Here is an 18,281-nt window from a genome sequence, read left to right as displayed (position 1 = left end):
AGTCACTGAGGAGGACATGCAAGGAAAATAAAAAAACAGCATTTTTGTTTGTACATGATTAGATGATAGAAATCAGCAGAGCTTCCCCTCAGATCTACAGTGACTGCACTTCCAAGTGCACTTCTAGTGCAAAGTGGATTTGCCTTTAGTAAATCAACCCCATGAACTCTTATGAAGTTTTCTATTCTTCTCCTGCTGTACGACACTACTGGCCAAGCCTTGTGTACATAGGGCAGTCACTACACTATGATGGGAGACTTGAGACTTCTACATCAACTCTGCAACAAGCATTCTATTTATAGATCATATGTGCTGCTCAAAGGGAAGAAAGGCCGAAAGGAAATGGTCCCAGATTTTTTGGCATGAAGCATTTTTCATGTTTTCTTCCCAGGCTGTGCATGCTCCTAAATACTATGTCACTCTCTCCAGGGACAAGATTAGACAGAGTGGAAAGTTGCTATGGGAATTTCGGAGCTATTTCATGTTAGGATGTAAAAAAAAGCTTGTTTCCAATTAAAAAGAAAAAAAATAAGGCACACAAATTCTACTAATATGTGACTGGGAACCTTATTCAACTATAGTAACACATGCTACTACTATTAGAATTAATTAGGATATGAGTGAATGTTGAGTAGAACATGAGATTGTTGCATTGCACGGGAAATATTGAAAAGGATGAAAGGAGTTGTAAATTGCTGTGGATCTGTACAGTCGTATAATGATGCTACATGTAATCATTATACAAAGTAGTAGATACTATGGACAAATCCTGAGCAAAAAATACAGACAAAACAGGAGAACGATCATGCTCACACCTAGCAGTTTTGCGGTACAATAATCCTGCTTTTTTTATGCAGTTTTCAGCATAGCACATATTAGGGATGAGGGAAAAATCTGGAAGCACACTGTACCACAAATGCAACATGAGAAACATGCGCAGATATAAACTTAGACTTAAAGTGGTTGTAAACCCTCACATATACCCAGTAAAAGTGAACAGCCTCAGATAATACACAGGAATGAAACAAATCCTCCTACATAAGTTTTACATGTATACCTGCTGTCTTCCCCTTTCTATACATTTTGAAAAGTGCAGATCGTGTTAAAACATTTTCTTCATCTTTCAGCAGAACATAGGGGTGGGTGGGGAGATTGCAGTTACATTGTATAAGAGCTGATTGGAGGAAAAGGACACACCCCCGCTTCCACATAGGCAGAGGATCGAATTAACATGCAGAGCTGTATTCTGAAAAGATAAGCTCAGTGCTTATCTCCCTTCCTGACACAAATTTTGAGCTTACTTGTCAGAAGTGACTCATGCTGAGGAACAAAGCACCAGAGAGAAATTACACTTAGAGCTTTGGAGAGATAAGTAAACGCTACAGATATGTGTTCTTAGCTCAAATTTCATGAATGGGGTTTACAACCACTTTACCACTTGCCGACCATCCGCTGCAGATGTACTGCGTCAAGGTGGCTCGGCTGCGCAAATCCCCCTACCAGTACGATGATTCGTGCACTAGCTTTCGTGGGTGCACGCTCCGATTGGCCAGTGGGGGAGCCAATCAGCAGGTCTGGCGGCTTCAATGTCCGCCGACCACCTGTGATCGTTCCCTACAGAGACAGACCGGGTTTTGCCAAAGTAAACAAGGCAGATCTCCGTTCTGGACAAAACCCAAAAGAAGAAAAAACATTACAATGGTCAAATTCACATTCTGTGAAGATAGATACAACATACGGATTCCACTGTGGCCGCACTCATATAACCACCTCAAGATCCCAACAAGGGAAGGGGGAGCCGTGGACGTTCAACCTAGCTGCCCGAATCCTGGCAGCACATCCGAGGCTATCCACCACCATGCTCGACGTGCAGATCCTAATGCGTTTTGAGTCCGGTCCAGCCGCCGCTGCTCTTCGAGGACACACGAACCCACTCATGCAAGATACAGGGGGGAAGAGAGTGAGGACATCACACAGTTGCCATGACAATGCGTTTCGGAGGCATGGCCTCCTTCCTCAGGTCTCCTTCCTCAAGCGCATTAGGGTCACAAGCGCATTAGGATCTGCACATCGAGAGTGGTGGTGGATAGCCTCGGATGTGCTGCCATGATCCGGGCAGCTAGGTTGGACGTCCACAGCTCCCCCTTCCCCTGTCGGTATTTTGAAGTGGTTATAGGAGTGCGGCCACAGTGGAATTCTTATGTTGTATCTATCTTCACACAATGTGAGTTTGACCATTGTAGTGTTTTTAACTTTACCATATTAAAGCTGAGTTACACTAGGGCAGCACTACTTTGCGCTCTCTTCTTTTGTGTTTTGTCTAGATGTGTTCCTGCCACCCAGAGGATCCATAGAGAGCAGCAGCACCCTTTGACTTGTCTAATTATCACCAATAGCCAGCTAGAGGGCTATACCAAACTGTTGATCAGCGCACCTGCTAGTTTTTTCTTTTGTGTGTATTTTAGCTGTCCGTTCTGTCAGGGGATGATACGGAGATCTGTCTTCCTGCTAAGCAGGAAGACGGATCTATGTGTTTCCCCAGTCATACAGTCCCCCATACAGTTAGAAAACACAAACAGGGAACACATTTAACCCCTTGAGCGCCCCTGATGTTAACCCCTTCCCTGTCAGTGTCATTAGTACAATGTCATGCATATTTTTAGCACTGATCACTGTAATAATATCACTGGTTCCCAAAAAAGTGTCAAAAATAGCAGTTAGGTGTCCAATCTGTCCACAGCAATGTCGCAGTCCCGATAAAAATCACTGATCGCAGCCATTACTAGTAAAAATAAATAAATAAAAATGCCATAAATCTATCCCCTATTTTGTAGACGCTATAACTTTTGCACAACCAATGAATATACGCTCATTAGGATTTTTTGTACCAAAAATTAGTAGAAGAATAAATATTGGCCTAAACTGATGAAAAAAATTAGTTCATTTCAATTCTTTTTTGGATATGTATTATAGCAGAAGTAAAAAATATTTTTTTTTTTTTTTTCAAAATTGGCGGTCTCTTTTTCTTTATAGTGCAAAAAATAAAAACCGCAGAGGTGATCAAATACCACCAAAAGAAACATCTATTTGTGGGAAAAAAGGGACGTCAATGTTGTTTGGGTACAATATCGCACAGCACAATTGTCAGTTAAAATAACACAGTGCTGTATCACAAAAAATGGCCTGGTCATTAAGGGGGTAAATCCTTCCAGGGCTGCCAGCGGCAAAGAATGTCAGCAGAAGAATCGCCCATTTGACATCAGCCTTACTGAAAAAAATTGATGCGGATGAACATGATAGGTGGCATGTGTAAACAGATGCAAACAGTAACATTATCTTTGTACATTTGAGAACTGGGATGATTTTAGTACACTATAGATATCGCAGATCTCAGATTTCTTCTTACTTTTAGCATCTGAAAAAAAAGTATTTATTTTACGTTTATGTTCACATTAGTGTTTGTGTGTATACACACACACAACTCTTTATTACATATACTTACACACAGATATAGTTTAGTTCAGGTGCAACAGGAGAAAATGTTCTCCAAGCCTTTAATGAAGAGCCCCAAGAACATGCAGACCTCTTTATTTACTACTCATATTTAGGATGTATGTTATACAGTATTTTAAATTAGTATTTACTTCCACTGGTGTTGGTTTGAGAAAAAAAATGTATGTATTTTAGATTTCTATATATTATATATGGATCAAGCTGAGACACTAAGAAATATAATTATAGGTTTAGAAACTGGATATGGGGTACCAATGGTAATAATGCATATGGAGGACTGACCCCTACAGGGGGGCTTACCACTGAAATATGTATAAGGGGCAGGGAAAGCCTCAAACTATTCAGATATACACAGCAATTAGTACAGAACATTGGTAGACCTACAAAGACTGCTATGGATAAATTCTCAGCAAAAACTAAATATTCCTTGGAAGATTAATAGCTGGCCTGACATTGTCACACACATAACACGAATGAATAGATTGATTAGCTCATATAGTCATTCATACTAGGTTAACAATCATTTCATGAATCCGATATTAGCCAAATATCCAAGTATAAGTTTGGCCATATATCATACTTAAAGGGACTTGGCTTAAAAACTTTGGTTTCACCTGACCTAACAACTATGTATTAATGGCAATTCAAGTCAGTCCCATCTGTGTATATAGCAGGATGTAATGTATATTACTATAGTTCACAATATTGTAAGCAAGGTATAGCAGAGAAGCAATCAGCTGATCAGAGACCCCCAACACACTCCACACTGTTGTCCATATGGCAATGGAGATGTTATCACTCTTATATATGATGTGAAGGATACTACAATGAACACTCCTGAAATGTGAAAAATGTCTGGAAATTCTTTTTCACAGTATAAAAAAATGAAAGAAAGAAAGAAAAGCATGTAATTGTGTTATTACAGGTGCAATTCCAAAAGTTCAGCTAGTAGAGTTTTTATAAATGTCACCCTATACAAAAACAATTTCCACTCTCTTCTACAAAAAGCAGCCTGAAAACCAATTAACTCTGACCAATCAATCAATTAGAAAGCATTCAAGATATCTGACCGTTCTTCACAATCCAACACTTACCTTGATCCCAATAACGGATTTGCGCTGGTAGAAGCAGCATAAGGCTGCTGTGACATTCTCAAAGACATTACAGAAGCAATCCCTGGCCATTGTGAACTCTTTCCTGAGGTTCTCATTAAATACTATAGAGACAGTAGAAAGCACTAATGTTTCTTCGGCACAATGTCAGTGCTGTGCTGCCTTTAGCAAGCGTCTTCTAGCTTGACATTTGTCTTGGTTTATTTGCTCAGATGGAGCAGCGTCTATGAACTCAGTGCTTTCTGGCATGTGAACACACAGCCTGCCATGTACAGAGTGCTAGAATTCCCATGTGATTCCTCTTACTCACCAATGAAATTCAAACCATCTGAGAAGCCTCCACCAGCCCAGCTCCCCAGGGTGTTCAATATTGTACACAACCCATTAGACATTCTCATGCTCATCCATTGCATACCGAAGGCACCATGCCTAGATCATTTCTCTGTCATCAGGAGTAGCAGTGACTCTGCCAGCAAATTGTCAGTGCCAGTAAAGAGATGCTCTTACCTAAACTGAATTTTGACCCAAAATTCACAAGGTCAGAAGAGGAAGGCTGCAACTACCTACATCATTCTCTTATATAGAAGGGTGCATCTGCAGAGGAGTACCACCTCCCGTGAATTACAGAAGCACACCTCTCAAAGTTTACTTTTAATTAGGATGCCAAACAAGTCAATGTGTGGTGTCCGATTTGGGTAACTCATGTGATTTTGCTGCGGTTTTCAATAATAGTTATAACAATACTGTTTAACTAGGTGGTCAGATCACAAACCATAAACTGGTATCTGAGCAAAGTGAAAGACACTCATAAGGGGAACTGTAGAATGTCTAAGGTAATTTAAATGTAAAAGATCAGCCTAATATTAAAAATCTCTCCATTGTGTGTTAATGCTTAAAAACATACACGCATTATATATATATATATATATATATATATATATATATATATATATATATACACACACACATACATATACACATATACAGTGCCTTGCAAAAGTATTCACCCCCCCTTAGCTTTTTACCTATTTTGTTACATTACAGCTTTTAGTTCAATGTTTTTTTAATCTGAATTATAAGTGATGGATCAGAACACAATAGTCTAAATTGGTGAAGTAAAATTAGAAAAATATATACATAAAACTATTTTTCAGAAATAGAAAACTGATAATTGGCATGTGTGTATGTAGTCACCCCCTTTGTTACGGAGCCCATAAAAAGCTCTGGTGCAACCAATCAGAAGTCACATAATTAGTGAAATACATGTGACTTTATAGCAGCAATAAATATGCAAATATCTCAACAAATTTGGGTGTGTGCATGTATGTAGGTATGTATGGCAATGTATGCAGGCAATTTATTTAAATCTGGAGTCCTGTCATCTCCACAGCCTTCAATAAAGATGTTAAATAATTGTTTTTCTCATTGACTGATCTTTTATGCAAGACCAATACTTGTAAAAACTCAAGGAGAGGAGTATGGATGGCAATACAGGGTAGGTATTTTAATGGGTATTTTAATGGGTAAATCCACCTTCAAGAAATATTCCTGTTTTTGGTGGCATCTGGTAGGCTGAGTCATGTACAGTGCCTAGCCTACAGTATTCACCCCCCCCACCCTTGGCTTTTTACCTATTTTGTTACATTACAGCCTTTAGTTCAATGCTTTTTTAATCTGAATTATATGTGATGGATTAGATCACAATAGTCTAAGTTGGTGAAGTAAAATTAGAAAAATATATACATAAAACTATTTTTCAGAAATATAAAAAAGATAATTGGTATGTGCGTATGTATTCACCCCCTTTGTTATGAAGCCTATAAAAAGCTCTGGTGCAACCAATTACCTTCAGAAGTCAATCTAAGTGTCACATGATCTGTCATTACATATACACACCTTTTTGAAAGGCCCCAGAGGCTGCAACACCTAAGCAAGAGTCACCACAAACCAAACACTGCCATGAAGACCAAGGAACTCTCCAAACAAGTAAGGGACAATGTTGTTGAGAAGTACAAGTCAGGGTTAGGTTATAAAAAAATATCCAAATCTTTGATGATCCCTAGGAGCACCATCAAATCTATCATAACCAAATGGAAAGAACATGGCACAACTGCAAACCCGCCAAGAGACGGCCGCACACTAAAACTCATGGACCGGGCAAAGCACAGAGACTTAAGGTAACCCTGGAGGAGCTGCAGATATATATATATATATATATATATATATATATATATATATATATATATATATTCTAATGCTAGCAGCATAAGGATTAACAATAATAAGACCCCTTTCACACTGAGGTGCTTTTCAGGCCCCCTTTCACACTGAGGCGCTTTTCAGGCGCCTGTAAAGTGCCTGAAAAGTGCCTCTCAAGCCACCCCAGTGTGAAAGCCCAAGTGCTTTCACACTGAGGCGGTGCGCTTGCAGGACAGTAAAAAAAAGTCCTACAAGCAGCATCTTTGGGGCGGTGCGGGAGCGGTGTATACACCGCTCCTCCACCACCTCGCCCAGTGAAATGAATGGACAGAGCTGGCAAATCGCCTGCAAAATGATTCGGCAGTGCTGCAAAATGGGTATTATTAATCCTTGCCTCGGCAGCTAGCGGGGGTCAAAAGCACCCCACTAGCGGTCAAAAAGCGCCACCATAAGGGCACTTTCACACTGTGGTGGGGGGGGGGTGTTGACAGTAAAGCGCCGCTATACCGTCGGGGTGCTTTTAACCCGTGCTATCGGCTGAAAAAGGGTTTAAAGCGCCCACAAATTGATTTCAACGGCAGGGGCGTTTTAGGAGTGCACCGCTCCCACAATGCCCCAAAGATGCGGCTTGCAGGACTTTTTTCCCCATCCTGCAAGCGCACCACTCCAGTGTGAAAGCACTCGGGCTTTCACACTGGGGATGCAGGGGAGGCATTTTTCAGGAGCTTTACAGGTGCTATTTTAAGCCTTTTAGCACCTGAAAAACGCCTCAGTGTGAAAGTAGCCTAACAGCGGTAAAGCGCCGCTAAAACTAGCAGCGCTTTACCACTAATGCCCCCCGCCTCAGTGTGAAAGAGGTCTTAATGTTGATTGAGAGAGTGAAGTTCCATTTTGATGTCAATGGTCAGTTTTAGGCTCAATGAAACAGTTTTTAAATTAGTTGCAAGACAAATAGGCTGATTTAAATATGTATTTACTATATTTAAAATGTAAAATACTGACAAAGGATGTAATATCTTAACTGTATTATGTGGGTGTCAAATTGAGGTAACTTGTTTAGACACACCTTGGGTTTTGAGAGTTTACATGTAAAATGCAGCTGTAAGAAATATACAGAAATGTGGACAATACTATCAGTTAGAACAGGGGTCTTCAAACTATGGCCTTCCAGTTGTTCAGGAACTACAATTCCCATCATGCCTAGTCATGTCTGCGAATGTCTTGAGTTTTACAGAGCCTCATGGGACGTGTAGTTCCGCAACAGCTGGAGGGCCGTAGTTTGAAGATCCCGGAATTAGAAGAACAACATAGGAATGATTATGTCATAATTATTTTTTTTTTTTTTTGCACTTAAATATTCTGATTTAAAGAAATTAATATGTTGCCTTACTGATTTGTGAATTTTAGTGAGCGGTCCACCTTAGGAAGAAAGGGCAGCAAAAGAAGTAATAACAGCACATGGGCACATAATGATTTATTGATGCATTTCGTTTTTTTTAAATGAAAAACACCCACAAAGGGTATAAAGTCTTTAACAGCACAGTGTGGCTGGCAAATTGGGGTAAACGCTTTAGACACACCATGGTTATGTAGCAGTGTATTGTGGAATCAGTGTGAAATGCCAATATTCTAGAAAGGCTTGGGGATGTAGAAAGAAGGGTCACTGGCTGGCTGGAGGTGCAGGAAACTTGAAAAAAAATAATAAAAAACATGGTTTTAATAAATATAAAGGATATTCTATTAATTAGGGACAGCTGACCGCTCTTAACCTGCACCTCTACTCCAGACCTGCTTTATTCCATTATAAAACCATTTGTTACTATGTTCCCACTTTGTAAGTAACCAAATAGTGGTATGATAATGTCCCCATGAAAGAAAGGGGTAGATTATGAAATGCAACTTGTATATACTGCCTAATATTAGTGCTGTCAAACCCTTTTTTCTTACTACACAAACAATGGGACATATCCATCATGTCACATAACTCTCTTAGAGAAAGTTTCATGATGGAATGTGTAGCAGCTGCTGAGAGTAAGAAACACCAAAATGGAGGATCATCTCTCCCAAACCTAATGTGATAACACTAAGGAAAACACCAACTAATTATTTGACAGGCATGACTATCCAATGGCTCCCATTGGAACCTAAAACAAGCTTTACACCTGAAATCAGAGCGCAAATCCTTATTCTGCATTTCACCAGATTCAGATTTCCATCACTGCACCCTGCTGGGACACTATCCCTAAGATCATCTCTTCTACACAGAATACTTTTTTGCTTAGAGCTCATTCAAACTGCCAACAAAGGTTGTACACTGTGAAGTATCAGTGTATTTCTGCAGCGGGAATTACACATGTATGGTGTAAACAGGGCATATTTTAAACAAATATTATGTGCCTTTGCATTAAACCAGCACTGATCAATACAGCTCAGCACAGCTGGTGTAAAATCAAAAATCATTATGTATATGGGCACTTTTAAAAAGTACATTTTATATATATATATATATATATATATATATATATATATATATATATATATATATATATATATATATACATATACAGTATCTCACAGAAGTGAATATACCCCTCACATTTTTGTAAATATTTTATTATATCTTTCCATGTGACAACACTGAAGAAATGACACTTTGCTGCAATGTAAAGTAGTGAGTGTACAGCTTGTATAACAGTGTAAATTTGCTGTCCCCTCAAAATAACTCAACACAGCCATTAATGTCTAAATCACTGGCAACAAAAGTGAGTACACCACTAAGTGAAAATGTTCAAATTGGGCCATTTTAGCCATTTTCCCTCCCCGGTGTCATGTGACTCGTTAGTGTTACAAGGTCTCAGATGTGAATGGGGAGCAGGTGTGTTAAATTTGGTGTTATCGCTCTCACTCTCTCATACTGGTCACTGAAAGTTCAACATGGCACCTCATGGCAAAGAACTCTCTGAGGGTCTGAAAAAAAGAATTGTTGCTCTACATAAAGATGGCCTAGGCTATAATAAGATTGCCAAGACTCTGAAACTGAGCTGCAGCATGGTGGCCAAGACCATACAGCGGTTTAACAGGACAGGTTCCACTCAGAACAGGCCTCTCCATGGTCGACCAAAGAAATTAAGTGCACATGCTCAGCGTTATATCCAGAGGCTGTCTTTCGGAAATAGACCTATGAGTGCTGCCAGCATTGCTGCAGAGGTTGAAGATGTGGGGAGTCAGCCTGTCAGTGCTCAGACCATACGACGCAAACTGCATCAAATCGGTCTGCATAGCTGTTGTCCCAGAAAGAAGCCTCTTCTAAAGATGATGCACAAGGAAGTCTGCAAACAGTTTGCTGAAGACAAGCAGACTAAGAACATGGATTACTGCAACCATGTCCTGTGGTCTGATGAGACTAAGATAAACGTATTTGGTTCTGATGGTGTCAAATGTGTGTGATGGCATCCAGGTGAGGAGTACAAAGACAAGTGTATCTTGCCTACAGTCTAGCATGGTGGTGGGAGTGTCATGGTCTGGGGCTACGTGAGTGCTGCCAGCACTGGGGAGCTACAGTTCAATGAGGGAACCATGAATGCCAACATGTACTGTGACATACTGAAGCAGAGCATGATCCCCTCCCTTCAGAGACTGGGCCGCAGGGCAATATTCCAACATGATAACGACCCGAAACACACCTCCAAGACCACCACTGCCTTGCTAAAGAAGCTGAAGGTAAAGGTGATGGACTGGCCAAGCATGTCTCCAGACCTAAGCCCTATTGAACATCTGTGGGGCATCCTCAAACGGAAGGTGGAGGAGCGCAAGGTCTCCAACATCCACCAGCTCTGTGATGTCGCCATGGAGGCGTGGAAGAGGACTCCAGTGGCAACCTGTGAAGCTCTGGTGAACTCCATGCCCAAGAGAGTTAAGGCAGTGCTGGAAAATAATGGTGGCCACACAAAATATTGGCACTTTGGGCCCAATTTGGACATTTTCACGTAGGGGTGTACTCACTTTTGTTGCCAGTGGTTTAGACATTAATGGCTGTGTGTTGAGTTATTTTGAGGGGACAGCAAATTTACACTGTTATACAAGCTGTACGCTCACTACTTTACATTGTAGCAAAGTGTCATTTCTTTAGTGTTGTCACATGAAAAGATATAATAAAATATTTACAAAAATGTGAGGGGTGTACTCACTTTTGTGAGATACTGTATATATACACATATACATACATACACACACACACACACACACACACACACACTTAAAGGACTGTTGCAATATATTTGAGGTACTTTAGATGAAGTATAACTCACGTGCGTTTTTAGACACACATCCATGTTATAAAGGGGACCAACATATAAAAAGTTGAGAAATTGTCTTAGACAATGGAAAAAGTTGACAAGTTCTGGTTCTGTAGGAAACTACCCAAGAAATCAGTTTTAAGCAGAGTAGGTGGAGTTACAAACAGTGGGTGACCTTACAATAATGTGTGATATCATGTCTCTGGGAATTAGCACCAGTCCACAAACAGCAAATCCACTTGGACACAAGCTGGAGAATTAGAGAACCTGTCACCATCCTGATAACAAGCTGGTTTACACTGTAAACATGCAAGAAAGTACCCATTGAGCACTCATTTTTTCCAAAGTACTAAAGCAAGAGGATCAGTATGCCAACCGAATAACTTATATTTTTTTTAAAAATGGATATATTTTTTCCTCTCTGTACAGGTCACCAAGTGTATCTAAAGCCATTTTTTTTTTCCTCTTGGATGATGTAGGGAAACTTTAGAACCCCTGCTTGGTTTTTATTGTGATCTGTATTCCCATTGGGAGATCCAATCTCTCTATTTGTGCTGCTTATTATTGTCACTGGGTTGTAAAGTGTGGGACAAAAACTACACATTTTTAATTGTAACTGGGTCAGAAATAGTGGGGACATTTTTAAAAAGGGGCACTTATTCCAGAGCGGATTTCTCTAACTTCGAGGGATCTCCGGTAACTTTGAGTGTCTCAAGACCAAAAGTCCTCCTCACACTTCTAAACAAAAAAAAAAAAAACTGTCAGGGGTCCTAACTGTTCCATACACTATACAAAACAGTTCTGCCTTTAGATATACGCTAAAGCCCCTTTTTCACTTGAGCGGACCGATTGGCTCCACCTGCCAGTTTTTCAGGAGGACCCCATCAGACCCTCCATTGTCCTCTATAGAGCGGCAGATATAAATGGACATGTGTCCGTTTGCACCTGCTGATATCCAATCTGATCAGATCCAATAAAAATAGATGGATAGGGATCCATTCCCCATTAGTCTAGTGGATCAGATGACAGTCGGGTGTAAACAAACAGGCAGTCTGTTTATATTTGGCCACCCATAGAGGAAAGAGGGCTGTTGTCTGTGTCCGCTTTAGATAAGCAAAGCAGACACGGACCAGCTATCCGTGTGACCATGTGTATGCAAGACAAGTTTGAGCCAACATCCTTCAGAAAAAAATTATCGTGTGTACAGGGCATAAGACCCCTTTCATACTGAGACGCTTTACAGGCACTATAGCACTAAAAATAGCACCTGCAAAGCGCCTCTCCTGTTACTCCAATGTGAAAGCCTGAGTGCTTGCACGCTGGCAGGATATCAAAAAAAAAGTCCTGCAAGCAGCTTCTTTGTGGTGTATACACCGCTCCTAAAGTGCCCCTGCCCACTGTAATCAATGTGCAGCGCTGGCGCTTTTAACACTTTTTCGGCCGCTAGCAGGAGTTAAAAGCACCTCGCTAGCGGCCAAAAAGCATGCTAAAATGATGGTAAAGCATCACTAAAAATAGTGGCGCTTTACTGCCGAAGCCTGGGCGCCATGAGTGTGAAAGGGCTCTTAAAGTGGAAGTCCATGCAAAATCTAAAATCCCTGCATCTATAGACACCAGAGATCTAACACTAACCTCTCTATCCCTGTGAAGAAAAGAGGAGTATACATACCTTTTTGTAAGCCGATCTGACCCGCTCTGACCCGATCTCCAGTGCTGGAAGCTCTGCAGAGGACATGGACGACAACGGCTGTCAAATGAATGGGAAGTGGCATCACCCATAGAGTTACTATGGGGCTTCCTACACAGAGAAGCGGCGGCTGACAGCTCAGCATGGGATCCAGTCGGAGTGGGTCAGATTGGCTTCCAAAAAGATATGTAACTTGTTTTTTCTTTACAGAGATAGAGAGGTTAGTGTTAGATCCCTGGTGTCTATAGATGCAGGGATTTTAGATTTTGCATGGATTTCCACTTTAAGCCAAATAGAAACCAGCTGACATTTGGCCCGTGTGTACACCAGCCTGGCCAGCTTCTGCTGAACGGTCATGCTGGAAAACCAGTATTTGATCAGTGCTGGTAGCCAATGGCTGCCTGTGCTGATTGGTGTGTTCTGGTGGGGGGTTACAGTCCCTGTCTGAGCACAATAGCCAAGTGGGGAGATCGCTGTACTAACATTGGATAGTTAGTATAGTGGCTCTGAGTTGAACGGAAAAAAAACAGATAGCATGTACTAGGCATTGCACTGCAGTGCACATACAGAAGGGTACACTAGCTGGATGGGTAGACAGAAAAAAGCTGTGTAGCACCAGGTGTCCACATCATGAAGATCGCTTAACATTTTAGGTAAGTACATCTGGAATGTTCTCCAGGGGGGAAAAGATAAGTGCACTGAAAACACATGTACACTTGAATTAATTTGTTGGAATAGTGCATGTGTGACATTTCTTGACGTTCTCCCTCAGCAATCTGAAAGAGCGCCAATTTGTTTTCCAAATCCAAATGTATAGAGTGTTTTCTGTTTGCTGTGATCATAGAGGCAGGAGACCTCAAGTGTTCTCATGGCTGGCAGAGGAACTGCAATGTTCTCACTCATCAGCCTCTCTCCACAGCTTAGTCCTCTTGTGTGCAGAAAACTTATTATGAGAGAAAATAATGTTTACTGATTAAAAAGGGGGAAAGTCATAACCACCATCATTGAGTGAATTGATGCGGCTGAAAATGAAGTGTCATGGGACTGTGTTTTCATGGATGTCATTTCTAAGGATATCATTAGTCTGGGAAATGTTGAACAACAGCCTGCCTGCTGCCAGAATGATACATGGAAACTTATATCTGTAGGAATTCCATGTGAGCAAGAGAGATGAGTAACGCATGACCCGGCAACACACACAGCTACACGAGCTCTAGTTACAAATAATCCGGGATCATTAGCTTATAGAAAATTCTTGTTTACCACAATTACAGCGCATGGGAGCCAAGACTCTCACTTTGTATACACAATAGATGGGTTCATTATGGTAAAAAGTTTATATTATAATCATAGGGTTACACAGTACATGAGGATGGATGGGGCCCTTGTTAGGGATTTGGGTTTTTTAGGGCCACTGATGAAGTTGTGGATCACTTTCTATACCACATGACACAGTTTTTTTTAGCAGCCATTGCATTGTGTTCGATCCTGGTCTTGAGATAAACTTTTTTTTTAAATTCTGACCATCTTTATTCTTATGCTGCATACACACGAGCGGACTTTACGGCAGACTTTGTCCTGCGGACTTTGACGGACTTTACGGCAGACTTTGTCCTGCGGACTTTTCGACTGACTGTTCGACTGACTTTACGACAGACTTTCCGAATGAATGGACTTGCCTACACATGATCAACCAAAGTCCGACGGATTCGTACGTGATGACGTACGACTGGACTAAAACAAGGAAGTTCATAACCAGTAGCCAATAGCTGCCCTAGCATCGTTTTTTGTCCGTCGGACTAGCATACAGACGAGCGGACTTATCGACCGGACTCGAGTCTGTCGGACAGATTTGAAACATGTTTCATTTCTAGGTCCGTCAAACTTTTGAGAAAAAAAAGTCCGCTGGAGCCCGACTCAGGTTCGTCGGACCAAGTATGCCATAAAGTCCGGTCGTGTGTACGCGGCATAATTCCTTCCACTGTTGTCTTATCACATTCTTGTTCAGCTCGTATCTCTTTTAGATTTCAAGTTGGTCATACACTAATTGGAATTTGGCCAGTCCAGCAGGGACCAGCCAATTCCAATCAGTGTGTGGGCTCCTTTGGTCAACAGAAGTTGATTGTTTAATAGACTTCTGTCAAAGGGACATGTTGGAACATTTTCCATCAATCAGCGTCAACAGCCGTTCAGCTGTAGATGCTGATCAGTGTGTGCCCTGTCAGAATACAAGGTCTCAGCATGGGGATTCCTCTACCCATCTTGTTATTAGGAAAAATCTATGGGCTGAAAGAAAAGAAAAAAGGGAAAGGAGGGGGGGGGGGGATAGCCAGCTTAATCCCCTAATTGAAATGTTGTCTATTAGCGACTTTAGGTATAAAACTGACAGGCATTATTTAATCTTGGCTGGTAGATACTAGTGTAAAAAGCAACACAGGTCTAAAGAGCCTATAGGAGCCTGCTAGAGGAAAGCTACAAGGCATGTACACACACCATGAGATTCAGACCAATGACGGAAGAGTTGAAAAGTGACTAAATGTTCAAATATTTATCATAAAACAGCCAGTGGGGTTGATTTACAAAAACTGGAGAGTGGAAAATCTGGTGAAGCTCTGCATAGAAACCAATCAGTTTCCAGGTATTTTTGTCAAAGTCTAATTGAACAAGCTGAAGTTAAATGCTGATTGGCTGCTAATCACAGCTGAACCAGATTTTACACTCTCCGGTTTTAATAGTTTAACCTCAATGTGTTTCAGAGTTGGCATAATTCTACCCCATTTGCTTCCTTGAATCCATTTAACCACTTTCTGCCCAAGGATGTCACTGAGTTGCAGTGGTTATACCTGCAGCTACAGGCACCATTCCGATATCTACTTTTTAAGCAGGTGATTCCCTGCTAATTAGCCACTGGATCACTTTTACAGGTGGTGGAAGGGGTTCCCCCTCCTGCCGCCTTTAGCTTCCTTCAGGGCTCTTCTGTCTCACTGGGGAACCTGGGATCGCGGGCCGACCATAGAGATCGCAGAGGACCTGAAAGTCCCAGATGATAGGAAAGCATTTTCGCCACTTATGGTTTCCCGAATGTAAACAGCGCTGTTTTAAAATGGTAAAGCTTATGATCACACCAATCTTGGTGTGATCAGATGCTTATAAGGGCAGAAGAGACTGGGGTCTACTTTAACTTTTTTTAAAGCGCCCCCCGGCGCACAAAGGCAGACACATACCTAGGATGCGCACGCATATGTTAACAGTGTTTATACCACACATGTGGGGTATTGCAGTGAACGTTATAGCGAGAGTAATAATTCTAGCACCAGACCTCCTGTGTAACTCTAAGTGGGTAACCTGTAAGGGCCTTCAAAATGTCGCCTATAGAGGTTTTCAGGTACTGAAGTTTGGCACCGTTTCACAGGTGTAGGCAATTTTAACCTCTTTGTTGGCTGTCATTTGCTATTTTTGGAATCAAAACATTGGAAGGTTCCTGTGGTGTGCAGCCATTTTTTTCTTCCTATTGATCATCGTTGGCGAGCCGTGGCTTGCACCCAGCGCATCCGGACTGTAGTAATTGCTCACCTGGAGCGGCGTTTTCCTTGTTTGAATCACCCGCTATTTTATACTAAATGACATCTGCTAAATAAATATATATAAATTAAAAAAAAATATATATATATATATATATATATATATATATATATATATATATATATATATATATATATATATATATATATATATATATATATAGGTTAAGCATTGGAAAAGGTTAAATACTCTGGCTCTTGTGACGTTTGAACATGCCTTGAGTTATTTTCTGGGTACCCACTGAAGGGGAGCCTTGTTTTATGTAAGCAGCTGTACCAGAGCAAGCTTTGAAGTCCCAGCACCTCTTTGAAATATTTTTGGAGTCCGATTAAAGCTACAGTCAGCACTACTGTTATGATCTGCATTCACTCCTCTCAGACTCGAGCTGAAGACTGATGCATTAATGGATCCTCTGAGATGCCTTCTTCCTAATGCCTTCCCTAGTCTTGAGATTACAGAAAATCTAGGGGATTCTATGGCTTTCTACATAGGAGTTTTGCTGCAAATGGAGAACCATGAGTGTACTTTAAAGATATGCTCTAGGGCAGTGGTTCTCAACCCTGTCCTCAAGTAGCCATGATTTGGGAATTTCTCTTAGATAAAAGCTGTCCAAAATACAAAGCCATTGACTCTGATTTAAAGCACCTGTGCAAGATAAAGGAAAACCTGCAAACATGGCCTGTTGGGGGTACTTGAGGACAGGGTTGAGGACCACTGCTCTAGGGAACACTTTTATTATTATTATTATTATTGGAATGTTAGAACTTTTTTGTTAAGTTTTTAATGCTACACCCTCACCTATTTTCCAAATGTCAGAACAGGAAGTGAGGGGAATCTTTACAATGAGAAAACCAACAGCAATTAAAACAATTTATTTCAGTGAAGTGATGGAAAATTTGAACTTGCTTTTTGTGTGACCCATAAAAAATTGTTATTACATCCTGTCCAAGTGATAGGTGTCAGACATAAGAAAATATGAATGTTAATGTCCTGACCAGGGGCACAAAAAGCAATGAAAATCTGGTAAGGTCCTAAGCCTTCCTTAATGTATGGGAAACTTGAAAATTGTTCCTTGCGGTGAGCTGCACCAACACTGCAAGAATTAACTGGTGGTTAAGCCTAGGAGGTGGTAAAAGCAATTTTTCTCACCCAATTTTTTGCTTTCCCGGCAGACAGCTGACATGGCGGTGGACTGTCCCTTGGTGTCCTCATGTTCAATGCAGGGCTAAGGACACTGCATTGGTATTGATGTCAGGACCTTAGACCGCTGGGCATTAGGAAAAAGAGGCTGCAGGGACTGGCCTAGCAGCATGGAAGAGTCTGCAGCAGCAGAGGATGGTGTAAGTAAATATACTTTCCCATGCCCCCTAGACCTAAAGGATAAGTTAACAATTACCATATTTAATGGGCGTATAACACACACAGGCGTATAACACGCTCATTCATTTTAAGAGGGAAGTTTCAGGAAAAAAACTTAAATTTTAAATAAGGAACTTTGAAGCAAAATAAGGGTCAGTGCCCATCTGCAGCTTCACTATTGCCATCAATGCAGCCTGATCAATGCCCATCTGCAGCCTCACAAGTGCCATCAATGCAGCCTCATTAGTCCACATCAATGCAGCCTCACCATTGCCATCAACGCAGCAGCCTCGCCATTGCCATCAGTGCAGCCTGATCGATGCCCATCTGCAGCCTAGAGGGGACAGGGAGGGGGGCGGGACGAGCGCCGACAGATTACATACAGATACAGTGAGAATCTCCTATGATAGACAGAACAGTGGTCAAATGGTGGCCCAGGAGATGGGACTTCCTATTACAGAGGCCGCCAAGTAAACAGGAGATTCAAACTGTATGTATTCTGACGGCTCTCGTCACGCCCCCCTCCCTGTCCCC

At 41.3% G+C, this 18,281-nt stretch overlaps 1 protein-coding gene across 2 annotated transcripts in view; it reads right to left on the bottom strand.

The window, feature by feature from the left end:
- Nucleotides 1-18,281, bottom strand: part of BCAR3 (BCAR3 adaptor protein, NSP family member) — a 197,030-nt gene that overhangs the window by 82,574 nt on the left and 96,175 nt on the right. Inside the window, exon 1 of one of the 2 annotated variants that reach the window (XM_073593117.1) lies at nt 4,608-4,916. The exons of the other annotated variant lie outside the window; for it this stretch is intronic. Coding sequence (XP_073449218.1) covers nt 4,608-4,697 — 90 coding nt within the window. The 5' untranslated portion in view covers nt 4,698-4,916. Of the gene's footprint in view, nt 1-4,607; nt 4,917-18,281 lie in introns of those variants that run through there. 2 annotated transcript variants of the gene reach the window in all.

This window comes from Aquarana catesbeiana, linkage group LG07 (genome assembly GCF_042186555.1).
Source record: "Aquarana catesbeiana isolate 2022-GZ linkage group LG07, ASM4218655v1, whole genome shotgun sequence".
Lineage (NCBI taxonomy): Eukaryota > Metazoa > Chordata > Amphibia > Anura > Ranidae > Aquarana > Aquarana catesbeiana.
The sequence above is the reverse complement of the archived record's forward strand: the minus strand, read 5'-3'. Positions and strand labels throughout refer to the sequence as shown.